Raw genomic sequence first — 18,057 nt, forward strand, 5'->3', positions numbered from 1 at the left:
ATAGGCTATGAAGAGAATCTGCAAGGGTGAAGGAAGCTGTTCCAGCTGTGAGAGTAATATAGGATTGAGGTTGCCTGCCCTTTGTGCAGAGCATGGAGCCCATAATGTGTGAACTGCAGGAGTGTGCTGGCAACTGGACACAACCAGGGAGAAAGGGCTACTGGAGCACTCCTGGGATCCACAGGACATTTTGCACCAGATGCTGGACAGAATGGGATGCATCCAGTGGTACCAGGGGATGTTGCCTTGTTCCATGCCACCCTCAAGTCCCTTCAAGTTGCTGTTGAGTCTGCCTTCCTAGATTTTGCAAGCACAACAGCCCAGTCCCTCCTGTTTTGTAAGCCCTTCTTATCACACCAAGTGACAGATTCATCAGGCAGGACCGAAATCCTGCCTTTCCTTCCTTAGTATTGGCAGCCTCACTTTCTTCTGCCGATAGTCCTCCTTCCCATACTGCAATCACCTTCCAATTTCCTTGGGCTTTTTAACGTGCCAATACTTTTCCCCATGGAAGGTTTCCTGATGTAATCCAGATAGTTGTCATCTTAGCCTCTGTCTTGGAGATCAACCTGCTGCTATATTTTCTGAATCCTACCACTTGATCAGGACTAGGCCTTGAGTTAGGTGTTCTGACCCCTTTCTTTTTCCTTCTGCTCTTTTATTCTGATTAAGTCTCTGTAGAAGGGTGACTCACAGCCCAGAAGATCCCTTCAGGGCTGGCATAGTGCTCCAGACTCATCTTTATCTGGCACCTTCTACCAGCTGCTATTCTGCCCATACAGTGTTTCCCTCTTCCATATCAGGCTTTGTCTGTATCACATTTGATCTCATTCCTTCTGGGAGTCCCATGTTCTTCAGTACCCAGAAGTTGCTAACAGTAACCCCAGTGCCCTTGGCAGCATGTTGTCTTTCCCTTCTGGATGTTCATTCAATACCCCTCATCTCAGAGCAAGATCCATGGAGACATGAAATCTTCTGAGAGCAGCAGAGGATGTAGGACCAAATACTCTCTAGTTTAAGCTTCCTTTTGCTCCTGCATTACTGTTGCTCTCCAGTCCCCTGTGGGTGCGCTAGTCTCCTAGACAAACTTAATGATTCCTGCCACCAGAGGATTTCTGCAGCATACCACTAGTGTGTGCGCTCTCACACCTCTCTCGAAGCAGCAGGTCATTTCCCTTTGTCACTCATCACTGTATTTGCTTTCAGTGATAGCCATGTTCCCACCTTGAAGCTTCTGTACTTTCACGTTTCTGAAGCAAAGACTCTCCATCCCCCAATGTCTTTGCAATGAGGCTCCTAATCAGCACCATTTAAACATGACAATGTTAGATCCAGGGATGCAATGCCATTTAGAAAGGGCTGACATTAGGGAAAGGCATCGTTAGGAGCGAGGGATGAATTAGTCCTTCTTCCCCCTTCTCTCTCTGGTTTCTAGACGAGACGCTTTTAAAAATGGATGAAGTGGGGCATATCCCGCAGACGTTGGCCAGTCACACAAGCCAACCTGCTGACAACGCAGGCAGCAAGGCACACCCAGCCGACATGTTGAAGCCTGACCCCCGGGACACTCTTTATAAAGGTAAGACTGCAAAGAAAATGAAGAGGTAGCTACTGCCTGTCACTGCACATGCAGTAGAACAGCTGAGAAAAGTTGTCCTCCTAAGCCATGTTATCAAAGTCCAAGCTTTTCTTGTTCCTTGTGCAGAAGAGAGGAGCGTCATACAATGTCGTGTAGGAGAAGAAGCATAGATTAAACTTGTTTTCTCTTCCTTGAGAGACCCACTCACATGACATCCCCAGGCATAATGTTGTAGTGTAAGTGGCAAAGAGCAGTGTAGACAGATGAACTGCACAAGATGGTTCGCTTTCTCTATCTGGTAGTATTTCAAATGGATGAATAGAAACCAGACACAGAAGCAGCTAAGCTGTTGCATCAGTTGCAGTAAGGTTTTTTCAGTAACACTTGCGCATGTGTTTCTTCTCAGTGCCTCTGCTCAGTAAGTCACGTCTGCGCCGAACCTTGCCAGACTGCCCTTACAAGCCCAGCTACCTAGTGAACGGATTTCCTCTGCAGCGCTACCAGGGACTCCAGTTTGTAAGTCTTATTCCTTGAGCAGATACTTGCTCAAGTAAACTCAAGGAGGAAGGAAGGAGGCCAGATTAATCATGGCCCTCTCCACCAAACTGAAGCTTGTGGGCAGATTTGACCATCTGCTGTTTAGGTCTGCAGTAGTCCTGTATATATCAGAGGGCAACAACAAGCAAAAGGAGTCAAATACCCTCACATGGAGCCTCTTAGTGGCTAAGGATTTTATTCTCTGTGGGGTAAACTGTAGTCCACGTGAACTAAGGCCCATGACAGGCTTAAAACTGGTCTGGAGGGAAAGCTCATGCTTGTGAGGTAGGCAGCATAGAAGAGAATAATCCTCTTCACGGCAGGGGCGCGTCTATCTGATGTCTGCCAGAGTGGCTGGGTTGGGGGAAGGTCACCAGCATGGTTTGCTCTTTGCCAGTCCAGGCTGCCCCAGGGGAGCCTCACATGTGTAATTCTAGTCACCAGCAGATTTCTCAGCCTCCAGGGTAAATGCAGTTTGTCATCTCCTTCACGCCTCTGTCGTGGAGTCCCTCAGCTCAGTTGATACAAGTCAATACAGAGCTGGCCATCCTCCTTCGGTTCTTATACCAAACGAGTCTGCACCCATCCCTCCCCATAGCATGTCAGTGCCTCTGCTAAGTCCCTCCTTGCTCTTCTCTCACCACCTTCATAAAGTTGCTGCTGCAGAGCACTCGAGGGCTTAACTCCCTCCCTGCCAGCCCAGCTCTGCTGCTGGCAGGGGTCTTCCCCAGACCCACCTGCCTGGTCCTGGGCAACCCTAGCTTCCTCTGCCTTGCCTGAAGGTCTGCCTACAGGTTTCCGGGCTCCTAAATTCCCCTACATCTCATCAGCAGGACTTACCCTGCCCTCTCCCACTTGCTTCTTACTGTGTTAAAGGGCTTAAACACACAAATACAGTGCTGGACAGGCAGATGCTGAAAGAGGAGTAAAAAGATACATTCACATATACATCCCAGCATCTCCCTTCTGTTCTCCCTTTCCAAAGCCCCTTCTCACAGTCTGCTGCTGAGTACATTTGAGAAGCAGATAGCTAGTGAACAACCCCTGCTCTCTCTCAAAAGGGCTGGTCAACTTGTGATTGTGTCTAGGGATATCTTGCATGTGTGGGGGTTTTGCTTTATTTTCCTCCCTTCTTTCCAGGTTCATTTATCCTTTGTTTACCCGAATGATTACAGCCGCCTGAGCCACATGGAAAAAGACAACAAATGCTTCTATCAGGAAAACCCTTATTACTTGGAAAGGTAAAGCTATCTTTCCAGCCATGATTGATTAAATGGCAGCCATGGCAGGATGCCGTGAGTGGAACAGCAGGAAAGGAGCAGGCAATTGTGAGGTTGGGATTAGGGTGAAATTTCATATTCACTTTTTTAGGATCCTTAATTCTTGAAGATCCCCTAAGTCCTACAAGTCGTTAAAGCATTTATAGCTTCTTTTGATAGCCAATGCACCCTTTAAATGAAAATACATTTAGGTCTCAAAGGAAAATTTCTACCTCTGCTTTTCTTGCTCTATTAACCTGAAAGCTGGGTCAGAGCAGCAGTGTATCTTTCCTCAACTACATCAGGGAATGTATTTGCCAGCAAGCTTTGCCAGCCAGCAGCTGGAGCCTCCTGATGGCTGTCACTATGGAAGCCAAACTATACTCAGAACTGAACTTCTCCCTGGGGGGAAAAAATTCACTGCATTCCTCTTCACTGGAGAGGCTGGCTCCCAGAGATCGCTCTCCGAGGAGACCGCCATGCACTTGCTCCCTCCCTCTGCCGCAGACAAACACCTCCCCTCCCCATTCAGGAAAGCTTCGTTGCAGAATAAGGAGAATCACACTTCCAGTGACTGACAGTGGCCTCCCTGTGCTTAGGATCTTCTTCCTTTCAACATACCTGTTTTCAGGTATGGAAAGACAAAACATATTGTAGGTTTGAGAGGGAGCTCCTGGGACTGGGTTTCGTAGTAGAAGATGGGTAAGTTGGAAAGTGGCACTAAAATTTATTGCTTTGGCAGTTCATTTGTATTGTAGCAGAATTTGGAGACCAGAGACCAATTTTTCTTGGTATCAGTCACACATGGAAGGAAATAGTCCTGGGAATCCTCCCAAAGCCTGAAGTGCAGGCATGTGATGGGACAGCACACGGACAGTGGTAGTATGAGAGAAAAGAGAGGGAGATCATTGCAATTATCCACATAAGCCACTTTTACAGTCTGATGACTTGGATTTGTGAGCATTATATTATAGATGAGTCCTAAGCAATTCAAAGGAAGCTAAAGGAGTGTTTCAGGATAGTTATATTGGAATTTTCTCCTGCACCTGTGGGGTGGCACTCAAGAAAATGTCTGACAGACTGGAATGATAAGGAAGGAAAGCTGACAATGCAATGTAAATCTAGTTGTCCCAAGTTCTGAAAGATGATGATGATGATAGACTTCTTGGGAAAGGAGGATCAAGACATGCTGGATAGATGTAATCAGAGTAATGGATCATCACCTCTGAAGCAGTGGTTAGGATTTATCTGAAGAAGGCAAAATACCTCTTAGGAAACTTGTGTTTTGTTATTCACTCTGCAGATTTGGATTCTACAAGTACATGAAAATTGACCAGCCAGAGAAGAGCCTGGACTCTGGAGAGAAGACAGAGCAGCCGGGTAGGGACCCTAACGTCAGAGCCTAGAGTATCTTTTTATCTGTCACTCTTTCTGTGTGGTCTTCCAGCTACTGCTGGAAGAAGTTGTTGACTTTCCATGCTAAGCAAGTCACATCCCTTCCTAGCTGTACTTAGGAGGAGAGAGAAAAGCCACTTTGCATGCCAGATTTCATAAAACTACATGATGTTTTCCCTCATTTTTATGATGTGATTTGCACACCTGCTAAAAATGTTATATGTAGCCTCAAACTTTCTCTTTTTAATAAGAAGGGAAATTCTTGCTGATGAACAGTATTGCTGAGGCCTCAAGCTGGGACAGTTCACTCTAGCTTTTTTCCACTTCTTCCGTACTCTTTCCTTCCAGACTTGGTTTCACTCTCCCTCCTGCCTGTGTCTCACTTGATTTTTGCTCTCACTTTCCCTTTTGCTAAGAGCAGGACAGGAGGCCACCTAACAGTGGGCTTTGGTGGCCATAGTGGCAATTAGGTATCGGCACACAATTTAGCTGAAGTGCAATTCCAGAAAAAATGTGGGCAGAGGTGACAAAGCCACATATGCACAGCGTGGCATTCTGTGTTTGCACCTGTGGCCAGACCGATAGCTAAAGGTTCAGCGAGACACCTCCATAGCTTTGGCAGTGCTGGTTCATAGGCGTTGGGGAGGTTAATACCAGAAATGTCACAGCTTGCATATGCAAGAGCATCCCTATCTCACTGAGAGAGAGCATCTGCCACTCACACTGCAACAGTGAGTGAGATGAGACAAGAGAGAGCTACCTCCAGCAAGGCAGATGTCTCAGGGGAAGGGTTGACAGCTGCACAGAGTGGGCAGCTCAGTGGACTGGGACAGGGAGGGTAGCAGAGAGGCTATGAGAGGTCTAACTGTGATTACTCCCATAGGTTTTCAGGAGGGGAACCTGGATGACCTGCAGTACACGGACCAGGATGTGGAGAGTACCAGCCCTCCAGGGCACCCTGGTGCACGGAGGGCAGAGCTGGCAGGAAATGCTCCCAGCGTGATGGGAGGCTACGATAATGTTTACGAGGATGATTCCCTCCGCAAGCGTCGTCGGCTCCTCTCAGTTACAGACAGCAACATAGGAGAGGCACTACAGAGCAAAGGGGCAAGGAGGTCTGGCATAAAAGCAGCCCTGTTGGCCTCCGCCAATCAAAGCCTCAGCCGAACTGGCCTGAAGAGGAACCCACTAATGAAGAAACCCTATTTAAAAGCTGGAGTCAAAGACAACACTACAAGCCCTCCACAGCATGCCAGACCTCTCCCAGAGGGAGCATCAGTCAAAAAGACACGGGGAAACCCTACTTCTCTGACGTCGTCTCTAAAGGAGCAGCCTCTTGGTGGCTCCAAGGAGTCAGCCAGCAAGATTAGCAAAGGAATGAAGCCTCTAGTAGATCTCAATGCAGCTCACAACCAGCTGCAGCCAGCAGGCACTGCACAAGCCAGGAAACGAGGTCCAGTCTCTGGCAAAGCAAGCAGAAGAGCTGTGAGTGCTGCCAGTCTTGGCAAGCAGCCTCTTCTGCAGGCGCAGTGGCTAGACCAAGTGGAATCTTACATTGCTGAGCAAAAGGCAGCTGGTGATGGGGATGTGGGTGAGGGGGAGGTGCAAGTGGCATCTCTTACAAAAAGCAAATCTGGACCTGTGGGAACAGCTGTGGAAGAGGAAGAGGTGGATGGGGAACCAGAGGAAGATGAGGATGGGTTTGATTATGTGCCAGTGTTTGACCAGGCAGTGAACTGGGAGCAGACCTTCAGCATGAGCAACCTGGACTTCCATATGCTGCGCACAGACTGGATTGACCTGAAATGCAACACATCAGGAAACCTGCTGCTAAAAGAGCAAGAGGCCATGGAAGTCACTCGTGTCTTCCTAAAGAAGCTCAGCCAGAAGAGTAAAGGGTAAGGCACAGTGTAAAGACTAAGGGGCAGTGTCTTGGAGCTGGTGTGCCACCCTGCACAGGGAACACCTGTAATGTGAGAAGCCACACTACACTAGAGAATAAGCTAGATATGGAAAATAGAACTTTAGGAAAGGAATCTGTGTAAAAAGCTGGGCTTTAAACACCACTTTGGGCTGAGAAATGTGATCTACTGGACACCAGATCATGTCTGGAGGCTGGTTATCACCCTTTAACAGCTGCCGGCAGTAAGCATGAAAGAAGAGATTTCAGTCCAGCTGGCATCACTGGCCTTTTGCTGGCTTCTTGCTTGCACAATGCAGTTATTGAGAGGACACAGGAATGTTTTGCCAAATGAAGATAAGGAAACCCTGCTGATACAAGAATAGGACTGGAGCTTCTTATGCTTGTGTGATTTGATGCCTGTCACATCCTAGTTTGTGAATCTAGCATTATTTAGGGCATAGGACCAAAAGGGACCTATTAGATAACGTGGTTCGACCCTTTGACCTCAGAAACAACCAAATACTCCAAACCCTTATCTGAACATACGCACCTTCATCTTAAAACTAGTTAGATTTCTAGACCCTGGTACTCATTCAGGAGGATATTTCAGATCCTCACTGCTCTGATGTCCCACCTGATCTTTTTCCTCCCAAGACATGTCTAATCTCTCCTCCAAGCCTCCATAAGCCAAACAATTTTACCTTCCTTACCCATTCTCATGGGTTAGCCCCTATTTCTGTGATTTTCCTATCTGTCCTTCTCCATGCTAGTTTCAATTTAGGTTAATTTTTCTGTACATAAGTGACTAATGTTCCAGATGTTTTGTAGAATGGTATTATTTGTTCCCAGCACCTACTGGAAATAGATGCTGTAGTACATCTTAAGATTACATTTGTTTTTTCAGAGCCACATCAGTCGTAGTTACAGTTTAACTATCAATACACTTGACCTTTCCTAGTGTTTTTAACTGATGAGCATCCTCTTTCAGCAGAAATTCTTGTTATTACCTCAAAGGACATGACCTGATATTTCATCCCATTTTGACTATTCTGGATCTACAGTTCATCTCAGTCTTTCCTATTTGATTGCTTAGTCCTACTCCTTATTTATAAACTGTCATCAGCCAGTTTCACTAGCCCAGTCATACTTTTTCTGCCGAGGTCATTGAAGGAGGTATTAAGTACACTCACTCTTACCAGTCCTACAGTTATTCAGATGCATTTGTTATTTTCTATGTCACCTTTATTTCATTCTCTTGACCAACTATCTTCTTTTGGCTGGCATCCGTGATCTAATTCCACATACTTGTAGGTTTAGGGAGCACGTGATAAACTTTCCAATAGGAGTTTTGAAACAATGCAGCAGAGCAGAAAAAGGCTTGTACTAGCCCAGGAGGGAAGAGCCTGGCAGAGACAAATCAGCCAAGCAGGGTGGAGGTAATAGAAGTGCTGGTGTATGGGGAAGATGTCTACCCCAGCTGTATCTCCCGCAGGCAATTGCAGCTGCAGCGTATTGTAAATGTGGAAAAACGCCAGGACCGCATGCGGGGCAGCCGCTACCTGCTGGAACTAGAGTTGCTGGAACGAGGAGAGCGACTCGTCCGCTTCTCGGAGTACATCTTTGCACGGGGATGGCAGGGCGTCAGCGGGGATGAGCAGGAGGAGCGGAACATGAGGAACCTCGCATGGGGTCGCCAGCGGCACCTGATGGCTGTGGCTGATGAGCCAGAGCTGTGCTGGCCCCAGGGCTTCACCTGGAACCACCGTGCTGTGGTTCACTTCGTTGTGCCAGGTAAGGGAGACCTGCCTTTCTGGGAAGCCTGGGATACTGGGAGAAAACAGGTCTGGGGCTTCACTTGGAGGCAGCCCACAGCAGCCCATTGGGCCAGCCTGAACCATCTCTTTAGGGTCACTATCAATTTCTTTTTTCTCTGAGTTAAATCCCTTAAGAAATATGACAGGGCAAAAACTCTCATGGCTTGTAAACTCAGGAAAAGCTTCCGTCACACTGGATTTCTGGGTACTTTAGTCCAAGTTTTCATCATCGGCCTTTTTCAGCATCCCTGCAAGGTTAGCAGGGCTTGAGAGGGGGCAAGGAGCCCTGCCTGTTTAGAAGCCATACCATCTTTGAAATCAGTTTTGCTTTGATTCTCTTCCTCTCACAATATAACTAGTGAAAAACCAGGCACGGTGGGTGCTACAGTTCATTTCTGACATGGAAGAGCTATTCAGAGTCACTAAGGATCCACACTTCAGCGTTATCATCACAGACTACAGCAGCGATGACATGGATGTGGAGAAGGCTCTGAAAAGGTCTAGCTTACACAGGTAAGAATGCTGTCTAGTCATATAAAACTACTCACATGCATATACCTGCAAATACCACAAACCCGCAAATCTGTGTATTGATCATCCAGAGCCTCCTACAGCTGGAAACCCAAAATGACATCCATCCAGACCTTGCACATATACCTGCATATAATGCTGTTATAATGTATATATAAACTGTATATAATGTTATTAGAAAGATGGAAGGCAATACCTACTGCAGTCACCCAGCCAGCCACATCTCTTTTCTCCTAGCTTTGGTTCAAGTTTGTTAAAGAGAACATAAAGCAAGTCTCATTAAGGTGGGGAAGGAGGAGGAGAGAGAAGATAAGAAAGTATTGACAATGTGACAGAAAGCATGGAGACCTTTCGGGACTGCACTTGCTGGAATAGCTGTTTGGCTTGCTGTGCACTGACCTGAGCCAGCCTTGGGTGGTCCTTTCCTTTTTGTGCTAGAAGTTCCTAGCAAAAACTCTAGTCCAAGGCCTTAGGATAGAACTGAAAAACTTAATGCTAAGGACTGCCCTATCCTTACTGTATAACTAAGAAGACTCTTATGGCACCCTGGAGCCCCATTCCACTGCACTGGAATCTGAAATAGCTCTGTGAGCTTGCATGCTCACACAGCAGGTGCTATTTTTTTTTTTTTTTTTTCCCTCCTTGCAAGTGCAGAAGTGAGCGAGTGTTTTGGGCATGAGGGCTGCCCATGTCGTAGCACCTGACGTGTATCTCCAGTAAGAGCATTTTTTGTGCTCATCACTGTGTGTGCAGTGAACTTCAACTCTTTCCTTTCTGACCAACAGCTATCGGTACTTGAAGCTGACTGGGAATTTCGAGCGTTCTGCTGGGCTGCAGGCAGGGATAGACCTTGTGAAGGTAAGCTTATGGGGCTGTGGGGTAGATAGGAAGATGTCTAGTATAATTCTTGCACTACCTTGTCTTTCATACTGAACACGTTTTTTAGGAAAGGGAATAGTTCAACAAAATAGACGACAAATAGATGTGTTTTCTATCCACTCTGACCCAAGAAGGGGCTTCACCCATTACTTTGAGGAGACTAGTCTCCACGGTCTGGCCAGTTCTTGGCCTACCTCTTTGATCTGTCAAACAGGAGGGAAATCAGTACTAGCAGCTGTGCCATACTGGCTCTGCCAGATCATAGTCATTCTTGCCTGTCATTGAGCAGCCACTGACTGATAATTCTCTTTTGCCCTGTGCAGCAGTGGGAACATGGCAACTGTAGCATCATTAAAAGCACTGCTTCAACAGAGATAACAATAGCTGGAAACTGCATAATCCGGTGTCCAGTATTAGCATGGGGCATTCAGAGGAGAGATGGAGAGGCAAGACCTGCACTCTCTCTGCTGGGGCCTGCCACAGTGCAGGAGAGCTCCATGCAACTGATTTTCATGTGATCATTTCCAGGACCCACACAGCATCATTTTCCTGTGCGATCTCCATATTCACTTTCCGGCTGGAGTCATTGATTCAATTCGGAAGCACTGTGTAGAAGGCAAGATGGCATTTGCACCCATGGTCATGAGGTTGCATTGTGGCATGTCCCCACAGTGGCCTGATGGTAAGAGTCTCAAACCTTGGGAAATGGAGGAATGAAGGAGGGTACCTAAAACCTGATTTATCATCTCAATTGGTTCTTCCATCACTAGCCAGCTTGTATCTTAAGGTACTACTAAGGCCGCTACATGACAATGCATTGTAGGATGTAGGATGGGATTTAACTGTGTCAGGTACTTGAAATTTGAGATCAAAGAGCCAGCAGAGCCATATATGTGACATTTATCTTAGTGGTCTTTTAGGGCTCTCTGTGGATATGAGTACCTTAGGAAATCCCTCCTTTCTTCCTTTTCTGCCACTTTCTCTGCTCTCACCCCAGCAACGTGGTCTCTGCTTTCCCCGACTTCTACAAGGCAGAGTAGCAAAACTCTCTGGAGCACAATCTCCGCTGTTTCTTTAACTAACCCAAAGATGATCACTCCCAGGATTGTATTGGACCTGAGGGAAAACTTTGCTGCTGAGGATGCTAGTTGAGGGCTTCTCCCTCACACTGTTTTTTAGAGGGCACAGCCTGTCCTTCTGAGAAGATCTGATAGCCCCAGGTTGAGGGAAAGCAGACCTGAGTTGGGAAAAAGAATGCAGCACAGATCATCTGAACACAGGATTTGCTTTAGACAGAGCCCTGAGCCCCTGTGGAAGAAAATTTTGTTTGCATAAATGTTTTTTGTCTAGGCAGAGATACAACCCCTTGAAGTTGGGACAGTCCAGGTAAATTGGATAGAGTGCTGCCAGACAGCAGATGTGAGAGGCTCTGCTGACAAGTTTAGAGGGCAGCCTGTACCATCAGTCTTTAAGCCTTTCTCATTTCCCAGAGCTTTAATATGATTGGCTCTACCTTGGTGCTGAGTTGTCTTTCTGGTGTAAGGATTGTTTTCATCACTTGGAGTACTAGGAGTAGCTTGAGTGTTGCTCCAGTAATTTTGTTCAAAAGTAAGGTCACTGCTAGCTGCTGCAGTAGCAGATGTGCTGCAGCTCTGCTTGAGTTGTTAATAATTCAGCATGCCAACATGCCTGTGCCTTTTTTGTGCCCTCTTCAGGCTACTGGGAGGTGAATGGGTTTGGTCTCCTTGGCATATACAAGTCTGACCTGGACAAGATTGGAGGAATGAACACAAAAGAATTTCGGGATCGCTGGGGAGGAGAGGACTGGGAACTTCTGGACAGGTAAGAGTCCATTTTCAGCTTATGATGACCATGTGCTTAGGAGAGGAGACCCATGAAATTCTGGAGTAACAATGACCAGGGGAGCAGGGATCTGAGGAGATGAAGGTGGTTCATGCCACCATAAACTTGGTCAGTGAAGGAGATTCTTTGAGTGTATCTTGATCCTCAAAACCAGTAGATGAGTGAACGCAAAATACAGCCACCGATAAAAGAAGAGAGGAGCTGTTTTCTGGTGTCTTCCAGCCACACTGTTGGCTGGCCACAGGCAGATCAGGCACAAAGGACTGTGGACATATAATACTCTTTGAGCAGTTCATAGTACAGTATGTCTAGTTTTAGTCCCTCAGCCTTCCCATACTACATGTAGTAGTTGCCCAGAAGGGCAATTCTCAGAGAGACATTAACTATATCTTATGATCATAAGATATAGTTAAAATTTCTGAGAAGTTTATGGGTGTACCTTTCCTTCATTCCCTCACATCAGATGGCTCTCTTCCTGCTGTACAAATCCTAGGCCTCAACAGCTCTAGATTTTGAGCTCTGTCTTGTATTTTCTTAGATCACTTGGGAAAGGACTTGCATCATGAGCATTCTCATGTTGCCAGCTGTCCTTCCTCCTAGCAAGTCTATCCCTACTCCTGACCAGTCCTGCTTAGCCATCCTCTATTCTGAAGGGTGTGTAAAAACTCAGCAGATGCCGTTAGATGCCTTTTTATGGATATGAGATATTCCTGAGCTATTCTAACTAACTCTTGAATTTGATTGCGGTCTCCTGACAACAGGACTGTTTAAACAAGATCTCCTGAACCCAAACACTTTGTGATCAAGATTTCCCTAAATTGACTCTTCTTCTGCTTTCCACCAGGATTTTACAGGCTGGCCTGGAAGTGGAGCGTCTCTCCCTGAGGAACTTTTTCCATTGGTATCACTCAAAGCGAGGCATGTGGAACCGACGCCAGCTGAGGACATCGTAGCCTTCAACCCCAAAGCTGCCTGTCGGAGTCATCCACCATCTCAGCCCAGCAAGCACTTTATCTAGGCATGCAGCTGAGTGCACGTGCTCTTTCTCTCTCTCCAGAGTCCTCCTGTGAAACAGCACAGCTGACGAAGGGACAGTCAGACTGGAGGAGCAGGAACTTCTCTTGGGAGCTATTGCCTCCGAGATGTGGGTTCCTTGTCTTGCTGGGGAGTTTTGTGGGGGAGCTTGAGACAAGTGAAGGACTCGTATTTCCTGCCATGCAGGCTAGTGGATGGTACAGTGAAAGAGGTGCCATATTTCCTATTGTGTCTTACATGGCACAAAACAAAAAGGAAAAAATCCCAGCTAAACACAGAATGGATTATTTAAGGTAATGCAACTTCTCTCTCAATACTTGAAGAAAGAAAATAGGCAAAAAAAGCAAAATACAGACACACACACACACACACACACACACACACACACACACACACACACACACACAGAAACAGGCTCTCAGGTATCCATGGTTTTGGCTAGGAGACCAAAATAATTTCTCTGAACTGTATTGTGTCCACACGCCCATGTAGTGACCCAACAAAGTCTGGATGAGGAGGAACTGATAGGCACTTTAGGTTGTTGACACTTAGACATTTCTCTGTGCTTTTCACTTCAACCAATACGAAAATACACACTCATATTCAGCAAGGTATCGGCTATGGATGGAGACTGAAGTTCACTTCTCTTATTAAAGCTACATTTGCCTGCAGCTGGGCGATGTGGCAGGGGCTGATGTTACAACTCCACCTGAATTATTTATCTACTGCCTGAGGCTAGTTATACAGAGTATCTAGGAGGCACCTCAGGAGGAACTTAGCAGCCTTATCTGACAAACATGTGTTTGTCCTAACAATATCAGGGAAACCTTAGCAGGGAAGAAGTGGCAATATTTTATTAGTTTAAAATTGTGATTTTGCTAGAAAAAGAGGAGACAGAATATTCTGCTTTCTAAGTCCTGTACATTTATGCAGCATCTAAAGGTTAATTTAATAAGTTATGGCTTCACAGTTACGTCCTGTCATAGCTTGACTTTTATGTAAAGAGCAGGCTTGTTTATACTGAAGAACAGGCACAGTTTCTGGAACAGTCCTAGGAGCTCTGGCCTGGTATCAAGGAGATAGTCTCAGGACTTGGCACTTGCACTGGGAGCAGAAGAGCAATGAGGACAGGAGAGGGCTGAGTGAATAAAAGGATGAGCAGACCGATGCCAGCATTGTGGAAATGCTCTGCTCACAGTTGGCCTGACTCTAGAGTGAATTCTCAGCCCCTGAAACTCCTGCCCGTGCAAGGCAAGATTTTTACTCCCAGTATCCATTTTACAGGACTGTAGAGGCACAGACATCCACAGCGCAGTCAGTGCTCTGCACTGGAGCTTCAGTTTCCCCAAACCCTCCTGAAAAGGCTGCTACTGATATCAAGAATCAGGAAGAGTATGACATAAGATGCAGCTTGCGGCTCCCAGCTCTGAGAGGAGTCATTGAAAAGCAAGTAATTAAGGTCTGTAGGATACAAGCAATGTTGACTTGATATACTAGTGTTTTTTTACTTTTACACTGATGGAGTGGATGCCAATTCAGAATAGGTTTTCATTTATTATTAATTCTGTGGTGCTTGACAAGTTCATCAAATCCCAGTATTGCTAGTAGAATACTGAACATCCAGGTTCTGGCATGCAGAGTATAAGGTTGCCGTAGTGTGAGTTCTGTGGCTGATGGAGTCAGATTTGAGGAAGCTATACTGTGCAGTGTGCAGACGTGGTGAAAAGTGCGCGAGAGACTACTGTATCTGTTAATTCATGGAGCCTTTGTCAGAATTTAGACATTGAATATCTAAGAAGAGGCAGCCATAACCTTCTGCTCAAATCGTGGCAGTCTTTTTAATGAGGGAAGGGAGTTTCCACATATAGAGACTAAGAAATGAAACGCTGCAGTTCTGGGGTGAGGGAAGAGGCTGACAACTTTTTTTTTCTTTCTGTGGTACTGAAGTTTAAGAGGAAGAGGCCTGTGATGCACTGTTGTAATAAGCTCTGTCTCTGCCTGGTGCGTGCAGTATCAGCTGCACACCGAGTGCACGTTGGAGCTTGCGCTTTGCTCACTAGCACAGGCACAACCCCACGACTAAGCAAGCAGGTCTTTCGCCAGACTCTGGCACTGCAGGTTTCACAGCTTGTCTGGACTGGCTCTATCAAACAGTTCCTGTGGGACGGGGATAGGCCGGTGGAGAGGACAAGCAGCAGGGATGCGGGGAGGTGTTAGCAGAACTCGCGGTTCTGCCCCAGGAAGCCAAGAGGAGCGTTATGCCTGTTCTGCAGATGGGCAGCTAACAGCTTCAGGAATAACCCTTGCACCATACACAGGGTTGTTCATACCATGTTCAAGAAGGGTTGTTCATACCATGTGCTTTCACATCTGGCTTAGATGTGATTTGTAGCACCTAAAGTCAGCACCCTGCATTCATCTACAGACAGTAGAGAGAATTAGGTGCTTCCAGAAGGTAATTCACAGGCTCTGCCTTGGTATGAGTACTTGGTATGAATAACTCCTCTTCTACACCAGAGAGGATAATCAGCAAAGAGGGGTCTAGAAATTAGGGTACAACCCTCTCTGCCAGCAGAATTTGAGGACTTCACCCCCATGTTTTAGCTGTCCAGGAGACTTCATGCCTTTTCACCTAGACCAATAGCAAGCAGAACTGTTTACCTCGTAAGGACTCCCTGGTGGGTATGAAAGGAGTTACTGGGTCTCAGTCCAGTTTCCCAAGGGCCAGTAACCCTGCTGTAAAAACTGCTGTCACAGTTGTTCTTCTGTTCCTAGCACAATGGGGCCCCGTTCTTAGTCAGTCTTTATACATCGGCGTTGTAAAGTTGATTAATACTAATTGGCACTAGTTGGCAGCCTCCATGGAGGAGCTTGCAGAGAGCCTGTGGGGACAGACCTTGTCTTCCCGCTCACAAGGTACCCACTCAGACTGCTGTGGGCTGTAAGATGAGAGAGGGCTACACGCTCCGTGACTTCTGGACCAGCATGAAATCTTGCAGGAGCACTGCCAGGCTTTGCCCTTGGGCTGCTGCTCCTGTTCCTAAACAACCTATATTTTTTTCCTCCCCCGAACAAAGCTATGAAGAGCAGGAGAGCAGGGAGTGCGGCAGGAACAGCAGGACCTACAGCCATGCAGTGACAGGGTGCAGCAGGGCAGGGCTGTAGCCCGGCCATCACAACCCGACAGGCAGCTTACCTCTGTTTGGCAGTTGTTTCCTGCACCACCATACGGCCGATAGCGTGGCACAGCATTTGCTACTGCTGTGAAGAAGGCTTATCTCAGGAATCTGCACAACTCCCGGAGAGCTGAAGGGAAGCTGGCTTTACCAAAGCAGGGAAGCTGACTTCCCCATAAAGTCGTTCTTGTTTCTGTCACAGGGATTTCTTAGGAAGCTTTGCCTGAGTTTGCGGTGAAGTTTGCCCTGCAGTTCTGGCCTTCATATGCATTCTAGCTGTGTCCTGGCTTGATGGGAGAAGGCAATTGGTTGCACGTGCTTTCCTGTGTATCAGACACACAGGCCAGAAGGGAGCACTCCAGCAGGTCACTGGATGGGAACAGTTGGGGGAATGATGAGGCACGCTGCAGAACAGGCGGTCCCTGCCGCCAGGAGGAGGCCAGGCAGGGGACCCTGGCCCCAGGAGTGTGGGATGCACTGAAAAGTGGCTCTGCCCACAAATGCTGACTCTGTCACCAAACTTTTTTTCATTCCTGAATGAGTCATGGGCCTGATATTTATTTGCAGTCCAGCAAAGGGAATGAAGAAGGACTGGGTTTTATTATGAAAGAAATGTATTGTGTGAAAATAATAATGTGACTTGTTTTGTCATTGTCTTTAATATTCTCCTGATATCAACATCTTGCCTTCTTCTCATGGCTTATAAATGTCTAAGTTGTTTGTTTTTTAGATACCAATGCCTTGTGTTAAAAATCTGGACTATACCTTTGAATTCTTTGCCTTAAAGTGACTCTGTGCCTTCAGGATAACTCCTGGACTACACCTCTGTTAATATCTGGGGATATACTGGTTCTCCCCCACATTTTATAAATACATTGTCTTCCTACAAGAGCTCATTTCTCTTTGTGTGTTGCTTACACACCTGCCATCCCCACAAAGCATGGATTAGGAATCAGATGTTCCCCCTCTTATCTCATCTGATTAAAGCCTCCACTTGTCTCACATAATTACAGGTGTACTCAATGCTGCAGAGATAGATCACTCTCTACCCAAGCCCAAAAGAGCTCTGCAGGTGCTGAAGTGGCAGGCAAGACAGGGAGACATAACAAGCATAGTTAGCCAGGAGGGAGACCTATGTTAGTTCCTTTAGGTGAGGTGCTGTAGAGAATGGGATGGCGACAAACAGACTTTTTTCCTATCTTCCTGGGATTTATCGTGTGGATGAGGATAGAAACGCTGGATAAACACACATCCCAGCAAAGTAGGAGTGCTGGCTGTATGATGCTGGAGAGGGACTGCAGTGAATGAAGTTGACTCTCATGAGCAGGGGCCAATTCTTGGAGCAGAGACTACAGGTTAGAGCCTGGACCTGAGCTGAGTCCTTGGTGCAGCCTACACAAGTGGGAGGTCAGGTCTTTCATGGCAATGGCTTATTTAAGTTAAAATTGGGGCCCCTTTTCCTTTCAGCCCTGTCTCCCTTGCATATGAACAGCTTAGCAGGAATGGGGGTCGGAGGCAGAGAGGCGAAAAGGCAGCCAAGGTTGCTAATGAGTCTGATTCCATTAAAATGAGAAATGATTATTAAAGGTGACAAGAGGAAAAGCACTCCAGTGCACTGCTGGTCTTCTGCTTTCCTGTGCTGGATAACGGGAAGCCCACTCAGCTCAGGCCTTACATACTGCAGTACGTCGTTTTGCAGCTCTCTGTAAGACTGATATTGGAGTTACGATTTGGTAACGAATCTCCCCTCAATGCTTCTTCCCCAGCCTAACCTATTTTTTTTTAAGTCAGTCATAATTACTGATCGCTTTGTCTCCTACTCTGTGAAGCAGAGTCACAGGACTTGGATTCTGCAAACGGGATGCATAATTTTTTATGCTTTCATAAACGCAGCTGGGTCAGTAGTGGTTGCAAGCCCCTGACTGGTGGTTTTTCCAGCGGCTGCGATTAGTTTTGTTGCCTGTACAGAGAAGCTTCATCCTGGAGGACAGCAGGATCCCAGAGGCTTCTCGGAAACATTTCCCCCGCAGTGCTGTCGGTCTGGGGAGAGGCCACGTCTTTACCTGATTCACCAAACAGACCTAGG

At 46.8% G+C, this 18,057-nt stretch overlaps 1 protein-coding gene across 1 annotated transcript in view; it reads left to right on the forward strand.

The window, feature by feature from the left end:
- Window positions 1-16,862, forward strand: part of B4GALNT3 (beta-1,4-N-acetyl-galactosaminyltransferase 3) — a 67,477-nt gene extending 50,615 nt beyond the window's left edge. Inside the window, exons 10-20 of the mRNA XM_062567376.1 lie at window positions 1,436-1,579; window positions 1,986-2,095; window positions 3,257-3,357; window positions 4,679-4,755; window positions 5,654-6,668; window positions 8,166-8,464; window positions 8,847-9,000; window positions 9,804-9,876; window positions 10,426-10,579; window positions 11,613-11,739; window positions 12,605-16,862. Of these exons, the coding sequence (XP_062423360.1) occupies window positions 1,436-1,579; window positions 1,986-2,095; window positions 3,257-3,357; window positions 4,679-4,755; window positions 5,654-6,668; window positions 8,166-8,464; window positions 8,847-9,000; window positions 9,804-9,876; window positions 10,426-10,579; window positions 11,613-11,739; window positions 12,605-12,713 (2,363 nt within the window). The 3' untranslated portion in view covers window positions 12,714-16,862. The remainder of the gene's footprint in view (window positions 1-1,435; window positions 1,580-1,985; window positions 2,096-3,256; window positions 3,358-4,678; window positions 4,756-5,653; window positions 6,669-8,165; window positions 8,465-8,846; window positions 9,001-9,803; window positions 9,877-10,425; window positions 10,580-11,612; window positions 11,740-12,604) is intronic.
- Window positions 16,863-18,057: the final 1,195 nt, after the last annotated feature.

The sequence above is a fragment of the Rhea pennata genome, chromosome 1 (genome assembly GCF_028389875.1).
Source record: "Rhea pennata isolate bPtePen1 chromosome 1, bPtePen1.pri, whole genome shotgun sequence".
Lineage (NCBI taxonomy): Eukaryota > Metazoa > Chordata > Aves > Rheiformes > Rheidae > Rhea > Rhea pennata.